At 35.5% G+C, this 20,879-nt stretch overlaps 2 protein-coding genes across 4 annotated transcripts in view; one reads left to right on the top strand and one right to left on the bottom strand.

The window, feature by feature from the left end:
• COG5 (component of oligomeric golgi complex 5) overlaps positions 1-20,879 on the bottom strand; it is a 190,640-nt gene that overhangs the window by 138,577 nt on the left and 31,184 nt on the right. The gene's annotated exons all lie outside the window — the stretch shown is intronic.
• Positions 13,725-19,765, top strand: GPR22 (G protein-coupled receptor 22). 3 transcript variants are annotated; one of them, XM_026868288.1, is made up of 4 exons: positions 13,725-13,774; positions 13,922-14,174; positions 15,179-16,245; positions 18,172-19,765. In XM_026868288.1, the coding sequence occupies exon 4, from the start codon at positions 18,197-18,199 to the stop codon at positions 19,496-19,498; it is 1,302 nt and encodes a 433-aa protein (XP_026724089.1). In that variant the 5' UTR covers positions 13,725-13,774; positions 13,922-14,174; positions 15,179-16,245; positions 18,172-18,196; the 3' UTR covers positions 19,499-19,765. The 3 variants fall into 3 exon arrangements, with proteins under 3 accessions (XP_026724089.1, XP_026724090.1, XP_026724088.1); XM_026868289.1 differs by lacking the exon at positions 13,725-13,774 and having other exon boundaries at positions 13,785-14,174; positions 15,179-15,439; XM_026868287.1 differs by lacking the exon at positions 13,725-13,774 and having other exon boundaries at positions 13,785-14,174.

Raw genomic sequence — 20,879 nt, 5'->3', positions numbered from 1 at the left:
TTCCCTCTACAGGTATGTGTACCAGTTAATTTTTCCATTTACCCTCTTTCTGCATCAACCTCATAACCCTGATTTCCGTGCTGCTACAGCACAGTAGACTATTACTCTAGAAATAAAGCTTCGGATGAAAAAGAAAGAAGTATCATTCACTGCGATTCACAGGCAGGTGAAAGGGCTGTAGCATGGCATTCCAAGGCAGAATTCCTTTTCTTTGTGATCTGCCTGTATCTACACAAGCTGCCAATTTATTTAATCTGTCCACAAATGAAAGGAAAAAGGATTTGTTCAAGTAGAAATACAGTTATAATAAACATGAAGTAGAAACTGCAAGACATCTTTGCCTGCTGAACTCCCTGTGAGACTAAAAATAAACTTCTCCAGACTTAAAAATGCTCTAATTGGTTCAAAATCCAGCCTGATATGTTCAGTCTGAGATCGAGATCACTCTACGCATAACTCAATGCATAACTATTGTAACTGGAAGTGGGGCATAACAGTATGAGAGAAACTTTAAATTTATATAAAGAAAAGCCTACCATCTGTAGATCTGATTTATTCACAGGTTTTACACTCATCCGTAAGAGAACTACCTGTAATACTTAGTATTTTACTAGAGAGCCAACACTGTGCTTTACATTGTAACAGAGATAGATGCAATGTTACCAATGTTTGCTTTGGTAATAGACAGGAGCAGTATTTATTATATTCAATGGCAGAATTATAATTTTGTCTCTTATACTACAATGCTCAACTACAAAAGCAATTTTTTTTATAATAACCATCAGCTTAAGGCAGACAGCAGCAAATTCTCTCCAATAATTACAGGTACTAATTCAACAATTCACGTATTTTTGATATATCAAAGATCATACCTAGATTACAAACAGAAAGGAGAGCATGACTTCAACACCGTTTCTTCACTCATGCTTATTTTAACATGAGTTCACGTAATGAAAGCCTAAAAAGAACTAGAGAAAATAAAAATCTTTCAGACAATTTAAAACCAATGCACAGCTACACAGAATGGTTTACACCCAGAGATTTCCTCCGAAGGGGGGTGGGGAGGGGTGTGGAATGAACTCCATTGTGAAAATTAATAAATCCAGGGTTAAAATGACCCTTCAAACCATGGCTTGAACTGCTCTTTCCATTGCCATTACAGCAGGCTCATCCTTGGTGAAAAGCTCATTGTGGAAAGCCTCTGGGCTGAAAGTACATTATCTCAAATTCAGCATTCTTACTTGGTACCTTTTTGGAAGGATTCCACTTTGAAGAATTTATTATTGGATATTTAAAATAAACTGTAGCAGAGAAGTGAGTTTTGTTTCGATTCTGTGGTTTATTACAATAAGGTGAGTAATGGTACAAACTCATCCACCAGCAAGAACTGGGAAAATCAAAAGTGAGCAGAACACAGATGTAGCTCCCGTGCTGTCCACCTCATGCACCCTAGTCAGAAAGATTAAAGCTTTGACATTCTGCCTTCCTCTAGCACCAGATAGTGCAGTCTGTTTTCCCATGTCTTTTGATGCACTGATGGGTGTACAGTCTTTCCTTCCAGTTCAAACAAAGGCTTTGTTGAACTCCCACATGCCATACCCGTCAGAGACTGCATTTGGTCATATGGTCCTTAAAGAAACAATTTCCATTAGACTTTGTCAATTTTAGAAGAGCTCAGCAACAAAAATTCTGCAATTCATAAATCTATTCCGAAATACTGCAAGCAGAGTTACTTGCAGACTTTTTAATTCTGTGAATGGGATAGTCTTTTTGTTGATATTTGCTCGACAGTAGGATACCTACCTGCTTTTTGAGCTTGCTTTTTCTTTCCCTAAATTTATCATGAGATTTCCCTTAACGAAATTATACTGGAGTGTTAAATGTACATATGCCACCAGAAAAGGATCTTCACCAGCCCAGAAAAAAGATTTAATCATTCATTCTGGATGTTGAAAGACCAGGATCAAGATTTCTGTGAAGCAGTTAGAAGTATGAAACAAACAGTTAACTGTTTGTAAGTACTTGTAATGTCAACTCTGACAGAAAAATCTGAAGGGCATATGCTAATTCCTGTTAAGTGGGCACTTAGAGTTGTAACAAAGCAACTGAAGCAAGACAATTCACTGTTGTCATAGAAAAACTTTGTAACTGCATTTCTATTCCAGTCTGCAAAAACATTAGAAAGTTTCAGTCACAAGTAAAGCCCAGGAGAGGAAAAAATTGTCAGACACCAATTTTTCAGGCTATGGTTGCTAGAAATGCCACAGCATAAGACCAACCGACTAAATAACAACTGTTTCTACAGAAACAATTATAGTGCTTCTTTTGCCAGGAGTGTAATTCACACCATTTCTAGAGAATTAAAGTAAATTTTGTAACTATTATATACTTTTTAATATACACATACGTGTATATATATACATTCATACAAAATATAACTATGGTATATGTATCATAGTCATAGGAGCCTTGGAATAACTACTTTGTACACACTGTTCATCTGAACAAGACAGACTCACAGTGAGCACTTCTTGTCAGTGGCAGTGATGACAGCAGAGTTTTAATCAAGACGAGCAACCACAGATTTCTTTGAGAGCAACCCAGCATGCCTTGTTCCAACTGAGTCAGCACCTCAAACCCCCAGGTTTGGTAACAGATCTGGAACAGTGCTGAGAAGGCCTTGGGAGGTGGACACAGTAAGCACTTTGAGCAACCCTGTCCTTATCAGCAAAATTAAACAGTAAAGAATCGGGTACTGCAATTAAAACTATTTGGATACTATTCTATCCTCCCAGAAGCAGCATGACAGAATTTCCTCATTAAAAGTTCAAATATCATTCAAATAGCAAAACAAATAAATTACTAACTCAGCAGGAAGTCAAAAGCCAAAAGGCAGGCAAAGAAAATAACTATTTTTTTTCTGTCCAGAGGGTAAAACAATAGCTGCCTGCCTGTTCTCTTGAGCCTCAAAGAACAGGTTGGCCCAATCTATGACCTGTTCACAGTGTCAGACTGCTTTGATATCTAGCAAGCACTTGTTAGATAATAGTAATCAATGGAGATTAAAGGCTATACATTAACCTGCGAGTGTGTAATATTTGTCAGAAGAGAAACCAGCATCTTGTATTATTATGCAGGTGCTAGAATTACTTAAAAATAATAAATAAAAGCCCAAGCTATAAAATTCAGCTAAATTCACATTTATTTCTAACTGCTACTATTATTCCACTGTGTCAGTAACCAATAATGTTACCCCAGAGTAGAATATTGCTGCCAATTTTACAAGCAAGCAATAAAAATAGTTTTTGCCAGAATTAAAACTGCATTTCTTTCCATTTATTTATTCATTCAACAGATGCATTAGCCAAGACTGTGCACAAGAAGAGAATATTAAATTATATCAGCTGGATGTGTTTCTAAAAAGAATCTAAAAAATTAAAAAGATTAGTGATTTGGTGAATTCATTTCTTCAGCATCTATGACCAGCAGCTCCCAGCGATCTTAAAACATACTTAGAAAATACAGGCACTTTCAGGCAAGCATAGAAAGAGAAAATAAACTTTGCATTGTAATCACAGGTTTAAACAAAGATTTTAAATTACAGATTAGCAACTTTATGTGGACTCTCTACAGTCCACAGTTCTCTCTGCAGCTGTTGGTCTATGGAATTTTTGGGATCAATCCCATTTCCATTCTCATTTCTTTGTGTTGTGGATGTGCAAATCTACTCAAGGCAATTTTGTGCCCAGCTGATCAGAGGATGCTATCCAGCAAATTGCCATACATGGCAGTCATACCCAAAGGAATTATATTGTGGTACCAAAGCAAAGAAATATTGATATTGCTGAAGATATTTTTTTAAAAACCCATAAACTTAAAACAAGGTTTACAAGTCAAGCTCTTAGCAGTTTCCTACGAAAGTGACCATGAAACTCAACATTCTCTGTTCATTTACAGCAAAAGATCATTAAGAAAGAAAATAAGGAAAGCCTATATAAATAATTCTGAAGAGCAGTTCAGTCACCCTTGAAGCAATTCTCACAACTTCCCTGTCCTTACATATGACTCCCTTAGTTCTCCTCAAAAATTCATCCTACCAACTGCATGCCTGGCTCATCCTAAATAGACTTATCTTTTCTTCTTCCTTCTGTCACATCACACACACACCTAAGATATCAGTAATATTGGGAAAGACGAAAGAAGGAGAAATGCACCAAAAATACGAGGCACACAGTATATAAATGAAAATTTTTTACAGAATGGCACAACCCAAAGTACCATACATAAAAGCACTATATCCAGTTTGTTCTATTTATAATATTGATTTGTTTAACTGTCAGGTCTTATATGATTATAGGTTTTGTTTAGCAAATATGTTTACACAATTTAACTTCCTAGCTGATGATAGAAACGATGGCTCCTAGGTGTCAAAATCCAGGTGAAATATTCTCCAAACATGATTCTATTTTTTTGTCCTGTGTTTATTAATCGTCTACACATGCTGCAAGGCCTGTTTCCTTAGAGATGTGTGAGGGTTTTTTTTAATTTTGAAAAGCTGGATGATGAAGTAGAGAGGTCTGTAGTGTTTCATCAATATATTTTTTAAAATCTCATTAATTATTTGCATGTTCTGGGGGGTTGCTTTGCTTCCCCCCTTCCAATGCAGTTGAGGGCTTAAAGCAATTTAGACAGAAGTAAGTTTAGTGCAAGAAATAATTTATATTCTGACTTCACCAATGCATTACTTTAGGAAAAAAAAAAAATAATGTCCTGAGAGAAAGATTTAGATACATGAACTATTTTTCCACTCAAACCTCAATTTGCTCATTATTACTCCAAAGCATTGCCTTGGTTTAACTTCCTTTGTCAAGTCCAGACATAAAAAAAAATCTGTGCTTAAAGACCTGCAAAGAGAATAAACTTATAAAATTCCTGCATTTTTCAAAAATAAATTGGTCTTGTATTAGAGACAGGAGAGATTCATGAAACACAGACTTCACAGATCTGCCCTAAGATTCTAGCATGTAGTCAAACTGTTTTTCTATAAAACAGAATGATGTAAAGAGAAACTATGAAGCAGGTATTGTGGTCACGGACATCACACAAGCAGCTAAAAGCCTTAGTGTTAATCCATACTATCTCTAACAGGCCATATAACACAAGCAGCTAAAAGCCTTAGTGTTAATCCATACTATCTCTAACTGGCCATATAAATCTGCTCTAGATTAAGAGTACTGAATACAAACTAAAATTTCTGAGACTGGTTTCAACCTTTATTGACCCAAAGTATACTTTAATAGCTGCTTTGACTACAGGCTTCAGGATTACTGAGAGCGGCTTTTATACTCTTACAAACTGATTAAGTACTAACTGTATTAAGTATCACCATAGCCTGTAATATTCATCAAGGTATGCATTGAACTGACAAGCCAAAGAGCAATAAAGTCCGTACACACAGATATATTCAAACAATACTGGAAAACTCTTGTTGAAGACCCTAGACCAAAGTAGGCATTGATTATTGTGCTAATGCCAGCTTAAAAGATTTTGGAGTGCAAGTGTTAAATAGGGTATTATCAAGAACCCAATAATCACGTAGATGACTAGAATTTTTTGATAGTGGTGAGCAAAGTAAGTTTCTGAAGAATACATGAAAAATTTGCAGGGAAATAAAAAAATTTACCCTGAGAGGAACAGGAAGGGCTGGCTGAGTTTTCCTTTCTCCTTTGAGAGCAAGACAGCAGAAAAGGTATTACAACATAAAACTACTTTAAAGAAAAACATTTCCAACCTAACCACCAGCAGGTTTAGAATAGTAACCACTTTCAAAGGGCAGGCTCTCCTTTCCTTCCATTCTTTCCTCACATTAAAACTAATTTGCTTGATTAGTAAAAGAAGTTATGTTCTCCTCCATATTCAGCTGTTTCTCAGGGGGAGTAATTTCTCACTGGGCACCGTATCTACTGTGGAAAGAATGAGGGATGGAAAAGACCTCCACTTGTATTACAACCGCAGTTTCTCTTTTAGAAAGACAGCATGGTAAGGGGCAGAGTCAGCATATAACAACTCACCTGGTTTTCCAGTTGATAGGTTGCAGCAGTTGCTATATTCTGTCTTCCACATTTCCTCCCGGAGCTCCTAACCATAGGTATCAATTTGCAGAGTTGCTAGCCTACCTAGTAATATTGAAGCTTCTCACTTTGAAAGGTACCAGAAATAATGCAAGTAACATTTTTCCTCTTTCCCACTCCAACTACAGTTTATAGCTCCTATCACTGCAACTCATTCTACCTATATGTTTTAATTTACTAAGTAGATCATCAGTGAAGGCTGTCGAAGAATTTGACAAGTTTTTTTCTCCATAAACATGTATTTGCTCATCATCCATCGGTGTAACAAAAATGTCTCCACCAACCACTTTCAATTTCTCAAGATTTTATTAGTAAAATAAAACCTAGGCTTCAGGACTAATGACTGCAAAGCTGCTTCCAGGCATCAACTATATACAAAGCAAAACAGTATTCCCTTCCTCAGACATACCACTGACACTATTGCTCTCAGCCTTCCTCCAAAAAACAGCAAATGAAAGCATTTTTCATGCAAGTTCTGGTTTGCTTCAGCACTACAATAAGTGATTTCAAATACAACAATTATGCAGTGAGGGTAAAAATAGGAGATGGAAAAGAACTGAAACTATGGTTTAGGCACAAAAATCCTTGATATTTGAAAGCTTCATAGATAAAATTAGTTCTTCATATGCATGCATATGCATGCATTTTCAACAAAGTTTAGGTATTTATTTTAGACTCTAGAGCTACAATATGTATGTTTAAAAAAAACCCAGAAAATATCAAGGTTATCATCATTCTATTTCATTTATCCTCTTATGAAAGTCAGAGATATTTTCCAACAATCAAGAAAAAAAAATTAAACTATATTACAGATACAAATTATGGAAACTACTACACCCAAATAACAGAATAAGAAAGAAAATAAACTGAAGATGATACTAACACAAATCTAAATTTAGATCAATATGCACATCAATCAAATGAATATTCTTTTTAGCAGAGTAAATGGTGAAGCCAACATACTACACTAGCCTAGTTCAATTTCCTTACTATTATGCATTTATCATTATAGCTTATTACTTTCAAACTTGTCTTTTTATGGCACTACATAAACAGATTTTCTATCAGTTTCCTTGAACAACCTTGTAAAAATAATAACTGAAGAGCTAAGGCAGTAAAGAGGGGCAGAGTACTTTATCATTTAAAAAAAAATCAGACAAGAAAACACATAGTACTGCATATCATTTTTCAGATTCTGAACTTAATGTGAGGAATATCACCACTGTCAGACTGATGTGAATGACTTCTTGCATTTGAACTGAATGCACAGGGCCTGACAGATGGCTTTAACAACTTAGAGCAGTCATTCACAACGGGGGAGGAATCTAACTATTGTCCATAGGTTTTATTTTGTTGTCCGATGAAGGCAAGGTATGCTCGTGTCACTGCAGTTATATGGAAACAGAATTACTACGTGTGGTCACTGAACTTTGGTTCTAAAGATACTAAACCTAGCAGATCTTTTTCACACACTTTTTGTAGCACTTCCAAACCAAATCAGCCAAGGGGCTAACTAAGCAAGACTGCAATGTATAAGCCCACGCTGGTGGTAGCCCTTACACTGTGGGTGATCTTAACAAAATTAAAGGGACACAGCTTACATTGTGGTACCTATTCATGTTATGCGCACTCTTTACTCACAGGGTAATTAAGAGACTTTCATCTCTTAATTTCAGCTAGAAGAATGCTTGCTACTAGGCACTCCATGTGAACACTTTGTCTTAATTAAGAGAAAATCGTATTGCCTTCCTATTTTTAAAAAGGACTAGAAACAAAGTCTATCAAAGATCTCTGCCAAATAAACAACTCTAGAAAAAAAATCTTCCCATTTTCTTGTTCTGTTTTAAATTAGCAATTACACTTAAAGGATATCACAGCAGGAAGGTGTGTAACAAAATTCCTGCATCAGGGGATTTTAACAGGGTAGGAATGCTGTTCCTGCTGCTGCTCATCCTGCATACTTTGCCAGGCATGACTTCCACAGCATCAAGGATATCTGATGCAGAATCCTGAACCCGATTCTGAAGTTTAAACCCTGCATGTTAAGTTCAGCTACCACTGAATCCAATTCACTGTGATGAGCTAGTCAGAAAGCTTACTGAAACGTTTATACTGCCATCTGACATGCACCTAGCACAGCGTCGTCATGAGCTAGGACTTGGAGATGCTAGGCAATGCAGCACCCCAGGCAGCAGGGAATAATCCTGAAAAATTCTTCCAACATACAGAACATTTTGATGAAAGCAAGATAAGTAACCACCTGGAACTTTAAACCACGAGGCATTATTTCCTCATTCTATAGCACACAGTGTCTGCACTCCAGTTTCAGGAGTCTTCAGCTGTGGTGTTAAACTACTTTCCAACTTACGGAAACAACGTTCTTTCAGGCACACTTTCACAAGGTTGAACAATGAGAGCAGGTGGCTTTTTTCTTTGTATGTTTGAAGCAATACAAAAGGTATGATGTCAGAACGCCAAAAGCCTTTCCATAATAATGAGAACCCTCACTAAAAGCTGGTAGCAATTGCCAACTTAGATATTTTCTAAACCCAGAAACCTCTCAAATTTTAAGAATAATCAATGTAAAAGTTTAATGAAGAAATAAATCCAAAGCAATATTACAATTTTTAAAGAAAAATGAAAGATTTATCTTGAAATTTACAGTGACTATTTAAAATTTTGCCAGTAACTACTACAAGATACAGCACCATTCACTGTGATTATTTATACTAGAGGACAAACCACCTCCATGGAGAAAAGCTGGAGTCAGACTGAATTATTTAAATTTATCGGCCATACTCCCCTCCTGAGGATAATTGATATTCCTTTTTTTATTTTTTTAACTAAAATTCTTAAATAATTGTGCAGTTATGCATCAGGACCATGATTTAGGTATATCACTAAATCAAATTTATTGTTATGATATGAAAAGGACATCTTCTCTATATATGAGTGATAACCAGCACTGGTTCTGTAATTCTCTGGTATCACCTCATTGTGCAAAGCTAAAACAAGATACAAGTTCAGTATTAATTGCTAAAGGGCATTCTGTAACTTACACATTTCCTCATAAGTACAGGAACTTCCAGTGTTGAAAAGGTCAATAGTTGAACTAACATAGAATACTACTGAACAAATAACCTATGCCTAACAATTACACAAAATCAAATGAATCTTCCAAGACATTCTTATTCTATAGCATAAATAGGTAATTTTTCTGTATTCAAGCTGCTATGCTAACATTAACTCAGCATCTTGAAAATTATTTATTCATTACATACATAAAGTTATATAAAATATGTATTTGTATATATGTGGTTTATATCTTTTAAAAAATACTTCTCTTTGTGTTGTTTCCAAAGGTCTACATCTTTGCCAATACAGGAGGAAGAACAATGAAATCATATTTGGAAAAATCCAAATTTTTTTTAATCAAGGGAGGTAATTCTTAAATGGAGAAACTGAGATCAACAAAGTCTCAAGTGTAGAAATGTTTTTTGGCAAGAGAAAAATGGAAGTTAGAAATGCAAAAAAACCCACACCCCAACCTAAATAAGTCATTACAAAAATAAGAAAACAAAGGAAGCTGTATGGCAATCAACAATCAGGGAGAAAAGAAAATAAACATTAAGGATAAGATACTGAATGGAAAATTAATTTTGTGGATGTCAGTCTTTACTACAGAAAAAGATGTCTTAGAACCTTTCTTGATAGATTAAAGAAATGAGAATAAAGTACTTGTGTCAAAAGAAAGAAAAGACTGCATTACCATCAAAGTCAGAATGGTACTTATGTACAAATTCCAGCAGAGTTTTTGTCATCTATTCAGCATATCACTCTTAAACAATAATAAAATCCTTTACAACTAGAACTTGTTTACTGGACAGGAGTCAAATTTACACCTCTTCAACATAAAAGCATGCTGCAGCATGATCCAGGCCAGCAAGCTGTAATTTCAGTATCAGGTAAAACAGAACACCCTGACAAATCCAGTTTAACAAGGGCACATCAATACAACTCCCAAACCCGAACTGCTGTTATCCACTGTTTATTTTTCCTGGTCCTATAAAAGTTACTCGATTTTCAACAACATTCTAACAAAGTTCTTTGGAACAGACTGTTGAGGAAATAAAGATGCAATGAGGTAAGAAACACATTTTAGATATGGATCACAAGCTGCTAGAACAGATACAAACAATAAATGATCCAAAAGAGCTACATGAGAATTGGGCATCACACTGCCCAGCATAGGTAAGTGCAAAGTACAGGAAGATCTATCCAGCTACAAGTATGCAGGGCACCATGTAAATAATGCTGAAGAACAATCCCAGGGCAAGATGTCCAAAATCACCCAATATTCATTTTCAAAAGCGACTTAAGCTCTAAAGAGATTATGTGTCACTGAAAAATTTGCATGAGTTAGGAGCCCAAGCCTCTTGCAAATATGACAACAGATGACATCTTTAGACCCAGAGGCAGTAAAATTCCAAATAGCCACTAAATGAGCAGCAAGATTCAAACTAGGAAACAAGACATGCAGCCCAGAGAAAGCACTGCTGAAACGTTCAGCAGAGATAAATTGTAGAAACTGAAAAAATAATGCAGAGAACAAGGGAAGTAAGCAGACACAGTTTCCCAACAGTGCCAATAAAGATCTTCATGAATGTGTCTATTCCATGACACCAGGATGTTAAGACAGATTTGACAGGTTTCTCTAAAGGTAAACCCTAAAGCACATTAAAAGAATGCTAAAGCTCCAAAATCAAGGACTCTGATAGAAAACATCAGACCTGAGTACTTCATTTGTCCCTGATAGACCTTGTGAGCCTAAGGAATCTTTTTAACAAAGTAAGCTTCTTTAAAAAACTGCAGTGGAAGAACCTGCATTCAGGGTGATCTTATCAACTCACCAGCAGAGTTTAGACCTCCAGATCTACAAATAACCTACCACCATTCTGAAAAGCAGTAACAGTCAATGCTAAGACATTAATTCATGTGTGTAGAAAGACAGTAGATAAAAGATGGAAGAAGACCGAGAAATACACTAAAACTTCCAAGTTTTTGTACATCCTGCTCTCAGCAAAAAAGAAAAACATACTCTAACAGACAGTTATGACTCCTGATTTCAATTTAGAAGTACTACAGGGGTGTCTGCTATGGCAATTGCAGTTATCTCTACTCCTGTGCAGCCAGCATCTCTTTACATACACATGCCTCTGTTCCCTTCTGCTCCACTGTGCTTCAAGCTCCTGCCTCTCTACATTTATTTTCTCCCCACATCAGACCCAGCAGCCTCAATCCTTCACAGCTCTACTCTCTATAACATTCTGGGTCTCCCTTTCCCCTTGCGTCGTCATTCTCAGTCCCAAGACCCTTCACCACAAATCTCCTGGTTTGAGATTCCTGCTGTTCCCTGATATTTCTACCCTCTTTTTACCCTTCCAACCCACTTTTCACTCACCTAAAACCCAAAATACCAGTCAAATCCTTTCTCTTTCATTCTGTACTGATATAGAAACAGGTATAAGAACAGCACATTTTTCTATGTCGGGTGTCTGCACATGGCTCTTTTTGCCCACTCTTCCCTATCATCTACCCTTTGACGATGATGTCATCTGTTCACACCATCTTAACTAGCATCTGCACAGCAATGGCTTGTAAGCATGTCTATCCATCCACCTACTCCTGATTGCCTCCATATGGTACTGCTTCTCCTGATTTTCTCTCCAGAAAACTTAAGCTCAATATCTTCACAACTCAGCTCCTCATCATTCCTCTCAAACAGTTTTTGCAGATAAAACTTTTGCCAATACTGCCTCTTGTGATAGGAAGTCTGTTGTGACCCCTCTACCTGCATTTGAATGACATATCCGTGCTACATCCAAAATCCCATTACAACCTTCCTCCATGAGACAACTTTTTCTTTCTAACAGCACAGCTCATCCAATATCTCCATCTTTGTTCAGGCACACACAGAAGAATTAGAAAGGGAGATGGAGGTTCATCTGTTTAAATTTAGACAGGCTTCCCTACTTATCCTAAGTTATACTGAGAGTGAAGCAAGTAAATCTCTTTAATATATTAGTATTTATGCTTTCATTTCAGGAATCCTCTTTATCACGTCACCCTTAAGAACTATGCTGGTATCACTAGCTTCAAGCTCTTGGGAGGCAGACAATACAGAGACAGCTCAAAGAGCAAAATCAGTTGCTACTCAGCATAGCCAGCTGGTACCTACCGGTCTTTGTTCAAAGTTTCTGCAATCTTTATTTAGGTACTTTCTGAACATAAAAGAGTATGGAACAGGAAGCACACTAGATGGATATGTAGCCATTTTCAAAATAAATAAAGTATACTGTTACCTAAAGATAAATAATATATTGGATGGATGGCTGGGAGAAAAAGTAAAGAAAAGAAATGCAGACATGTGAGTTACACAACTGCATTCTATTATTGCATTAACAACTTAAAAACAGAGGACCCCATCAAAATTTGATGAAAACTGCCATCTCAATACAGCTGCTTATGTAAGAACCACACTTTAACATTTATTAAACTTAAAAAATAAAAAAACCTTTAAAATCAAGGAAAAAAAAGAAAGCCCCACACCCCACATTTATTTGAGATGAAAAACTACCAGCAGAACATTTAATACTCAGATATTCTTAAATTACTCTTCAGCAAACCAATTTTTAAAAAATATTGTTTTGTGTTGTATACTGAATTTATTTCTAAGGTTTATTTTAGCATTAGTACTAATTAAAACAGATATTGTGCTACACTTCTCTTACTCCTTGTTATGTGGTTGTAAGCACTGTTTATACTGATAGAACAGATTCAGAAATAAGCTAAAAAACAAAAAAGTTAAAATGAAGACACGTCCTGCCCCCTGGAAAGTGAAGGTCAGGATGATCATTAAAGACATCCTTACAAAAACCTGTGAAGTCTCTAAGCAAAATTCACATGAAACATAAAAGATTTTTTTTAGAAGTTAACATTTCAACAAAATTAACAGCCTACAATACTACACATACATTGTACATGGTGATGGACCATAAAAATCATTCTTTTCTGATTCACGAATTAAACAATTATCAACCCATTTAAAGTGTCGGAATAATCTCTGTGAATCCTAATAGTAATTTTCCTCATATACATGGGGGTACCAGCTCGTCCTGAATTTTATTCAAGACAAGACCTAAATGTTCACTTGTATATAAACATATCAGGTGAAACTCAGCATGGCTCGAAGAGGCAGTTTTATTTCAGAGATGTTCTTAGGACCAAAAAAAAAAAAAAAATCACAAATGGAAAGTAGGCAAATTCAAATATAGATGGTTGGAAGCTTTTTAAGTAATAAACGTTTAATCCCTTTTTTTTTTTTTTTTTCCCAGTGTCATGTGGTTTCCAGTGTACACAAAGTAAAGAGTGAAAAGGTAAAAATAAAACTGGCATTCCCTTAATATATTCCAGAATTCATAAATCATTTGCAAATTTAGTCCTTTTATAAAAGAATCCTTATATAAATCGGGAGGAGGGAGGGCATCAATCCCATATATGAAGCACAATTTAAGCCCAACATCACTGACCAATCAAAATTAGTGAATGCACTGCATCTCTCTGCAGTGAGGAGAAGCGACAAGGTAGGCTGTCATTCTGCAAAAGCTGCCCATCGCAAGCTTTCCTCTCAGAAGCACTGCTTTTCTTTTTTAGAAAGCTTGAATCTCAGTGGTGTCTCTGGAGACAAGAAGCCTTCAGTATGTTAAATTACTTTCATTATGTATTTTCAGATGCTTATTGATTCTACAGTAGGAAGAGTGGGAGACTGCAGCAGCCTGTAAACCAGAACTAAAGCAGTTGTATACATTAGCAGCATGCTGAAACAATGGCACAGTACAGGCACAAATTTTCATTAAGGTCATTTTTTGAAGATATGCTTATTACCCTCTTTCCCTTCTACTCTGCTAACAAGTGAACAAAATGAATCCCTCCAACCTGGAACTGCTTCACCTGCATCGAGAATTTATCAAATCTTTAGTGGAGGTAAGATCTGTTCCTTATTATGGTATGCAGAATAAACAACATTTAACAAAAAAATTGGAGAAAAAAGGGAAGAGATCAGATTCAACTTACATTAAGCGCTAGTATCTTGTTATATTTGAGACCAGGAAATATTCAAATGCTATTTCCCCTTCTCATTAAAAACACAATGGTAAAAAAAATGTTATTTTGTATTAAACTCTTGTAGAATATTAAGAACCTGTTTTGCTCATACAACATAAAGACAGTACAGTTTAAGCTAATACAGTATTAAGAAAAAAACACATAATACAACCAGGAATATTTTTTCCTCCCTTAGTAGAATTTCCAAATATTGGCAGTTCAATATGTTACAGATTTATTCAGTTACTCTTTGAAAGATCAGATAGTCTGTAATTAGTGAATACTTACTGCTTTATGAAGGTTGGCTAATATGACTAATCTTTGATTGATCAAGAAATCCCCCTTTTTTGTTTGTGGTTTTTTTTAACTTATTTCATTACCCTGTACATTCAGGCTGTTTATTAAAAACACATATTTGCTAAACATTTATTTCAATAAAGGAAATTATAACAGTGTGCAAATTAAATAAAAACATGTTTCATGTAAAGCTTATTAACTCTGCTCAGTTTCTTATTAGAAGACAAGAGAGTTGTATGTATAAACTACCTGCTCACAAGAGCTATAAAACTACATTTTCTAGCTCTAGTCACAGACACTCTACATCCAACAGTTATTGCTTCTAGTTGGGGTTTTTTGTAACCTGCACTATTTGGAGAACAGGAAACTTGTCCAAAAAACTAAATTCATGTAAGTTGACAGAAGAATGACATGATATTACTAGCAAATAGTGAACGCACTAATTGATTTTCTATGTAAGCTATAAGACCCAATTTTAGAGATCTTGTATTCATTAAATAAGTGATATTAGAAAATATATTCTTGCATTACTTTATGTCTAAATTATAAGCCCTACTTTTAACCTTTTTTTTCCTCCCTTTCACAAGGGCATGCAGCAACAAATTCAGTTTTACAACTGACAATATGAAGAATGCAGTTGACCGGGTATCTTTCTAGCTGTATGACCTACAAGCAGCAGGATGCATCACTAAAATGTATTCTTAAGACATAAAGGAATTAGAAACAAAACATGGAACACACTTGTATTACAATTTACGTGCATGACACTTCAACAATATACATGGAAGACTAACACATCTGCTCAGATTTTCATTAAAAGAAGAGTGCAATGATTGATTCTTAAAATGGTGAGCATTTCTTAAGAGGGATTTATAATTTAAAACCAGAATTGTGGAAACTACTGATGCATGAAGAAACAATGAAACATGAATTCCCAAAAGGAGAATATGCATACTTCACCAGCAAGCTGAATAAGGGTTTAAGCAAGCTTTTTCTATACTACTCGTTAAATAACTTATTTGTCATAATGACTAATGGATATTTTTCTCTCAATTTTATGGTCTGTTATGTATTCTCCTTAAATGAAAATAAACCAAATTAGGTAACTCATGGTTACTCTCAAAGCACATGAACTGGATTTTATGATGTATAGCAACTTCTCTGACTAAGCCATCATTCAAAAGTAATGAGCAGGAATATTACAGAAAGAAATATGCAACCATAACCTAAAGGATGTCTTCATACACACTGAATACAGAGATCAGAAATGTATTTTTTTTAAACCTGGAACATAAAAACAGGCTGCTACAAAATGCAACAGGGAAAAGAAATTAGCATCACTTAAAAGAAGGTTTATTTGATATTGCTGGCTTGAAACTCAGAACAAACAAGCAGAATATGCACTGGTCTGTAGAAGTATCTCAGGCAATTAAGAAGTCCCCATGTTTAATCAGAATTTTTTGCTGCTGAAGTGCTGGAACAAAAAAAGAAAAAAAAAAAAACCAAACCAAAACTGCAAGGAATGAAATAAGAGCCCAGCTACCACTTGGTTTCCAGGTTACAGTGCATGTCAAATATCTGTCAGTGACACCATGTATCAATTTATGACAAGCTGCTGCAATGATCTGAAAGGCCCTTGAGGCACAGAGAACAGGTAGGTCAGCAGTTGCATGCACCCCACCTCTGCTCAGAATTTGCACGGGAACAGGCATTGGGTAAATTAGCTCCCTGCCTTGACATTTCTACTTTTATTTAACTGAGATCTAATCAGTGCAACAAGAAGGTGATGCTTAATCTATTCATAAGACTTAGCATATCTGAAGTTTTATGTTTTCACAGAATTTCCGTTGGCATAATTTTAGTTAAGATTGTAATTTGTTTTAGCAGATCTGCTTTTGATTTCCTCCTGGCTTTTGTTAATATGAAAGAACTCCATTTATCCAGTAATGCATTTGGAATGGTTTCTTGAAACCCATTCACAGCCAGGACAGCATACACAGAGAAAATCATATTCCTTGAGGGTTAATATAAACCTAACAGGGGTTGCCTAAATTAGAAATTAAACAAAACTTTTGAAATATTTCTTGTTTCATTCCACACCTGAGACTAATACGTTCTAATTTCTATCTTCTGTATTTAAGAGGCATATATGAAATAACTGTTGAAGCATACTGAGAATTCTCATCATACAATTTGCAATTAATAGTATTGTGCAATTGAAGCTTTTCAGAACTGTGGATGAAATCCATTTGCATATGATATCCCAAGTGTGCTTAATTCATACTTTCATTAAAAAATAGATCATTTTTGCTCACCTTAGCGCTATCCATTTTTAATGTATTCAGAATGGAACAAAGGTCTGCATTTAAATTTATCTTCATGCCAATTAACATGCCCTCTTAAATTTAAAGCTACCTAAACCCCCCTCCCAAAACTCAAGTATCATAACAAGAAATTGAATAATCTCTCTTTTATTCATTTCACTATAAACTGAAGAGCTGGCTGACAATATAAATAATACAAACATCAGGTATTACATGCAGATGCTACATTTGCAGCCTATCAGCATGTGTAAAACAAGAATGAGCCACAAAATAAAAAAATCTCCTAGACGTAATAAATGCTACTTTTTTTGAACCTCACTTATTCCTAAGACAAACATGTTATGTATATAAATGTGTTGGATTTAATTGCAGTTTGTATAACAAAACAACAACAACAACAACAAAAAAACACCACCACAAAGCAACCCAAATCCTGAAAGAGGCAATTTTAAGTATTATTTTCTAAAATTATTCCCTTAAATCTGTTCTGAAATAAAATGTAAATACTATTCCATTCCACGTAGGCACTGACTTCTTGAAGAAATTGAATACTCAAATCAGAAAAAGGAAAAGTAGTATTCTTATAATAAACTCCATTACTCCAACTCCACATAAGTTTTGCATTTGAAATTATATATACTTACACAAAATTGTTGTAGTGCTAGACGTATACAAGATTAAGTGAACAAAAGTCTCCAAGCTCTGTAAAAATCTGCTCAATTACAGAACTTCAAGTTTCAGGCCACAATACTATTGCAAACTCTTCATAAGAAAGCAGCTGGTAAATTGCCATAAATTATTTAAATGTTCTTTTTATGATACATAAGTAACAATTTCTACCACTTTCTTTTTCCACAAGTGCCTTTTAAAAAATCATCTTGAGCACTAATTTGTTAATACTTAACAACATTCCTCTAAAATGACCCTCAACACAATACAAAGGCAATGCACAAGTATAGTTTATTCAACAAATGGGCCCTTTGTAAAAACCACATCACTATAAATAAAGCCTATGCTCCCTAAGTGGAAGCTTTTCACTCTTTTTTTAAACAAATCCTGCTTTCCTTTAAAAAGGAAAGACCTTATTCTAGATTATCAGGCTTTTGAGTCCATGCCAACTAAAGCTCGAAACATACAGTAAATCAAGAGTTCGGTAAGAATAGATGCTTTCCGTCCCACCTCCTTCTCCAGCATTTATCTACAATAAGTGTTAAAAAAGGAAATAAAACAGTTCCATATTTTATTTCACCTTTCAGGAGAAAAAGCAACTGCAACAAAAGAATGTGTTTCTCCCCCATTCTGGAAATCAACATGCAGTCTGAATCTAACATTACAGTTCGAGATGCCACTGATGACATCGACACCAACATGTACCGACCACTGTCATATCCATTAAGCTTTCAAGTTTCTCTCACTGGATTTTTGATGTTAGAAATTGTTTTGGGACTTGGCAGCAATCTCACCGTGCTGGTACTTTACTGTATGAAATCCAACTTAATCAATTCTGTCAGTAACATAATTACAATGAACCTTCATGTACTTGATGTAATAATTTGTGTGGGATGTATTCCTCTAACTATAGTTATCCTTCTGCTTTCACTGGAGAGTAACACTGCTCTCATCTGCTGCTTCCACGAGGCTTGTGTCTCCTTTGCAAGCGTTTCAACTGCAATCAACGTCTTTGCTATCACTCTGGACCGGTATGACATCTCTGTAAAACCTGCCAACAGAATTCTGACCATGGGAAGGGCTGTGATATTAATGACATCGATATGGATTATTTCACTTTTTTCCTTCCTGATTCCTTTCATTGAAGTCAACTTTTTCAGTCTTCGAAGCGCAAGTACTTGGGAAAATAAGACACTTTTGTGCGTGAGCACAAACGAGTACCACACTGAGCTAGGAATGTACTATCACCTTCTTGTTCAGATTCCAATCTTTTTCTTCACTGTTATAGTTATGCTAATCACATACACCAAAATACTCCAGGCTCTAAATATTCGGATTGGTACAAGATTTACAACGGGACAAAAGAAGAAAGCTAGAAAGAAAAAAACTATTTCTTTGACCACTCAGCATGAGACTACAGACGTGTCCCACAGCAGTGGAGGAAGAAATGTCGTCTTTGGCGTAAGGACTTCTGTGTCTGTCATAATTGCTCTACGTCGAGCTGTAAAACGGCACCGGGAGCGACGAGAACGACAAAAGAGAGTCTTCAGAATGTCCCTCTTAATTATTTCAACATTCCTTCTCTGCTGGACACCCATCTCTGTTTTAAACACTACCATCTTATGTTTGGGCCCAAGTGACCTTTTGGTAAAGTTGCGATTATGTTTTCTAGTAATGGCATACGGAACAACTATATTTCATCCTCTACTTTATGCATTCACAAGGCAAAAGTTTCAGAAAGTTCTGAAAAGTAAGATGAAAAAGCGAGTTGTTTCAATAGTGGAAGCTGACCCCATGCCAAATAATGCTGTAATACACAACTCATGGATAGAGCCTAAAAGGAACAAAAAGATTACCTTTGAAGACAACGAAGTAAGGCAGAAATGTTTAGTACCTCAGGTTGTCACTGACTAGATTTCAGTATTCACCAAAACACATCAAGCGGAATATTTGAACAAATTGCAGAAAAATACTGCCAAATAAGAAAAACTTTTTTAACTATTGGCAAAACTGTAAATTTTCAATATATATGTTAAATAGAGTAGGTCTTGTATATTCAACTTCTTCACTATGTAAGATATATGTTGCATGGCCGTTTGTTAGTGTAACACCATGTGTATATTTGTCAAAAATATCCAAGTCCTCTTTTTTAGAAAATAAATAGCCTTAAAGAAGTGCAAACTTTTAAAAATATTGTATGGCTCAGTTTCTCTGTAAATCCAAAAGAATTTTTAAACAAAAATTCCACTTGGGAATACTTTTCTAAAGCACAAATTCAACATTTTGCATGATATGGTATTTTTAAATTTAATTCATAAACAGTATTGATCAGAGATATTCTGAATGCTATACTGCTGTAACTTGGACCCATTTTGACCTCACATTTAGATAGCTACTTATTTCAAATTTCTCCAGCATGCAATTACCATGCACATGTAAACAAAGCCATTTACATGATGTCCTTCAATTAATGGTTCAAAACCAGTTGAATTTGATGGGGGGAGGAAAAGAAAATCATGTTGGTCCCAAAATTGACAGTACTTTTAAGAAAAGTAAAAAGTCTTGCATATACAATCTCAGATCCACAGTTTCGACATAGAAAACACACAACTTTGAATAATTACACAAGAGGGGTGGAGGGGTTAAGGGGGAAAGACAGGCTAAATGAAGGCAAAAACCACATACAAAAAAGTTATTGGGGTTGATGCTAAAATAAACAACCAACCAAGCCATTTCTGTGCAAAGGCTTAGATTTTCACACTGAAGTGGTTTAGCTAGACCTCCAGCATGACATGGGCGACCTTTAATACAGAGATTTTTCATTCATACCATCTATCTACATAGATAGATATAGCTGTCAAGTGCCACAGCTAAAGCAGAAGATAATTTTCTTGCCCTCAATAACTTCTGTATTATTTTGACTTCACTTCTCCTTCGATGATGTTCAGTTCTAGCCATGCAACTGCTTTGCCACAAACCAATCACCGATACAACTAGCTAGCTTATTTCTGTGTTTCTTGGACGGCCATGGTACACAATCATTCTACATCCTCTTTTTCTATTTCATCTTATACCTGAATGAAGAATCAAGAAGCCAATCATCATCCATAGCACTGTAAGCAAGAATTAAGATATTCATTCAAACAAAAGTTTGTTTAGTGGTTTGCACTATCCTATGCTTAAAAAAACCTGTAATTGCAATGAACAGTGGCTACATTCATTAATTTAGTTATCAGTTGGGGGGGGAACAAAACGAAAAACTGCAAAATCAGTTAGCATGATTTCACTTGTCTCA

Source organism: Athene cunicularia, assembly GCF_003259725.1.
Source record: "Athene cunicularia isolate RWA chromosome 1 unlocalized genomic scaffold, athCun1 chr1_part2, whole genome shotgun sequence".
Classification (NCBI taxonomy): Eukaryota; Metazoa; Chordata; class Aves; order Strigiformes; family Strigidae; genus Athene; species Athene cunicularia.
The sequence above is the reverse complement of the archived record's forward strand: the minus strand, read 5'-3'. Positions and strand labels throughout refer to the sequence as shown.

Bases quoted from the DNA above. Each gene is read 5' to 3' on its own strand.
- GPR22 (XM_026868288.1), top strand. From the start codon at position 18,197: ATGTGTTTCTCCCCCATTCTGGAAATCAACATGCAGTCTGAATCTAAC.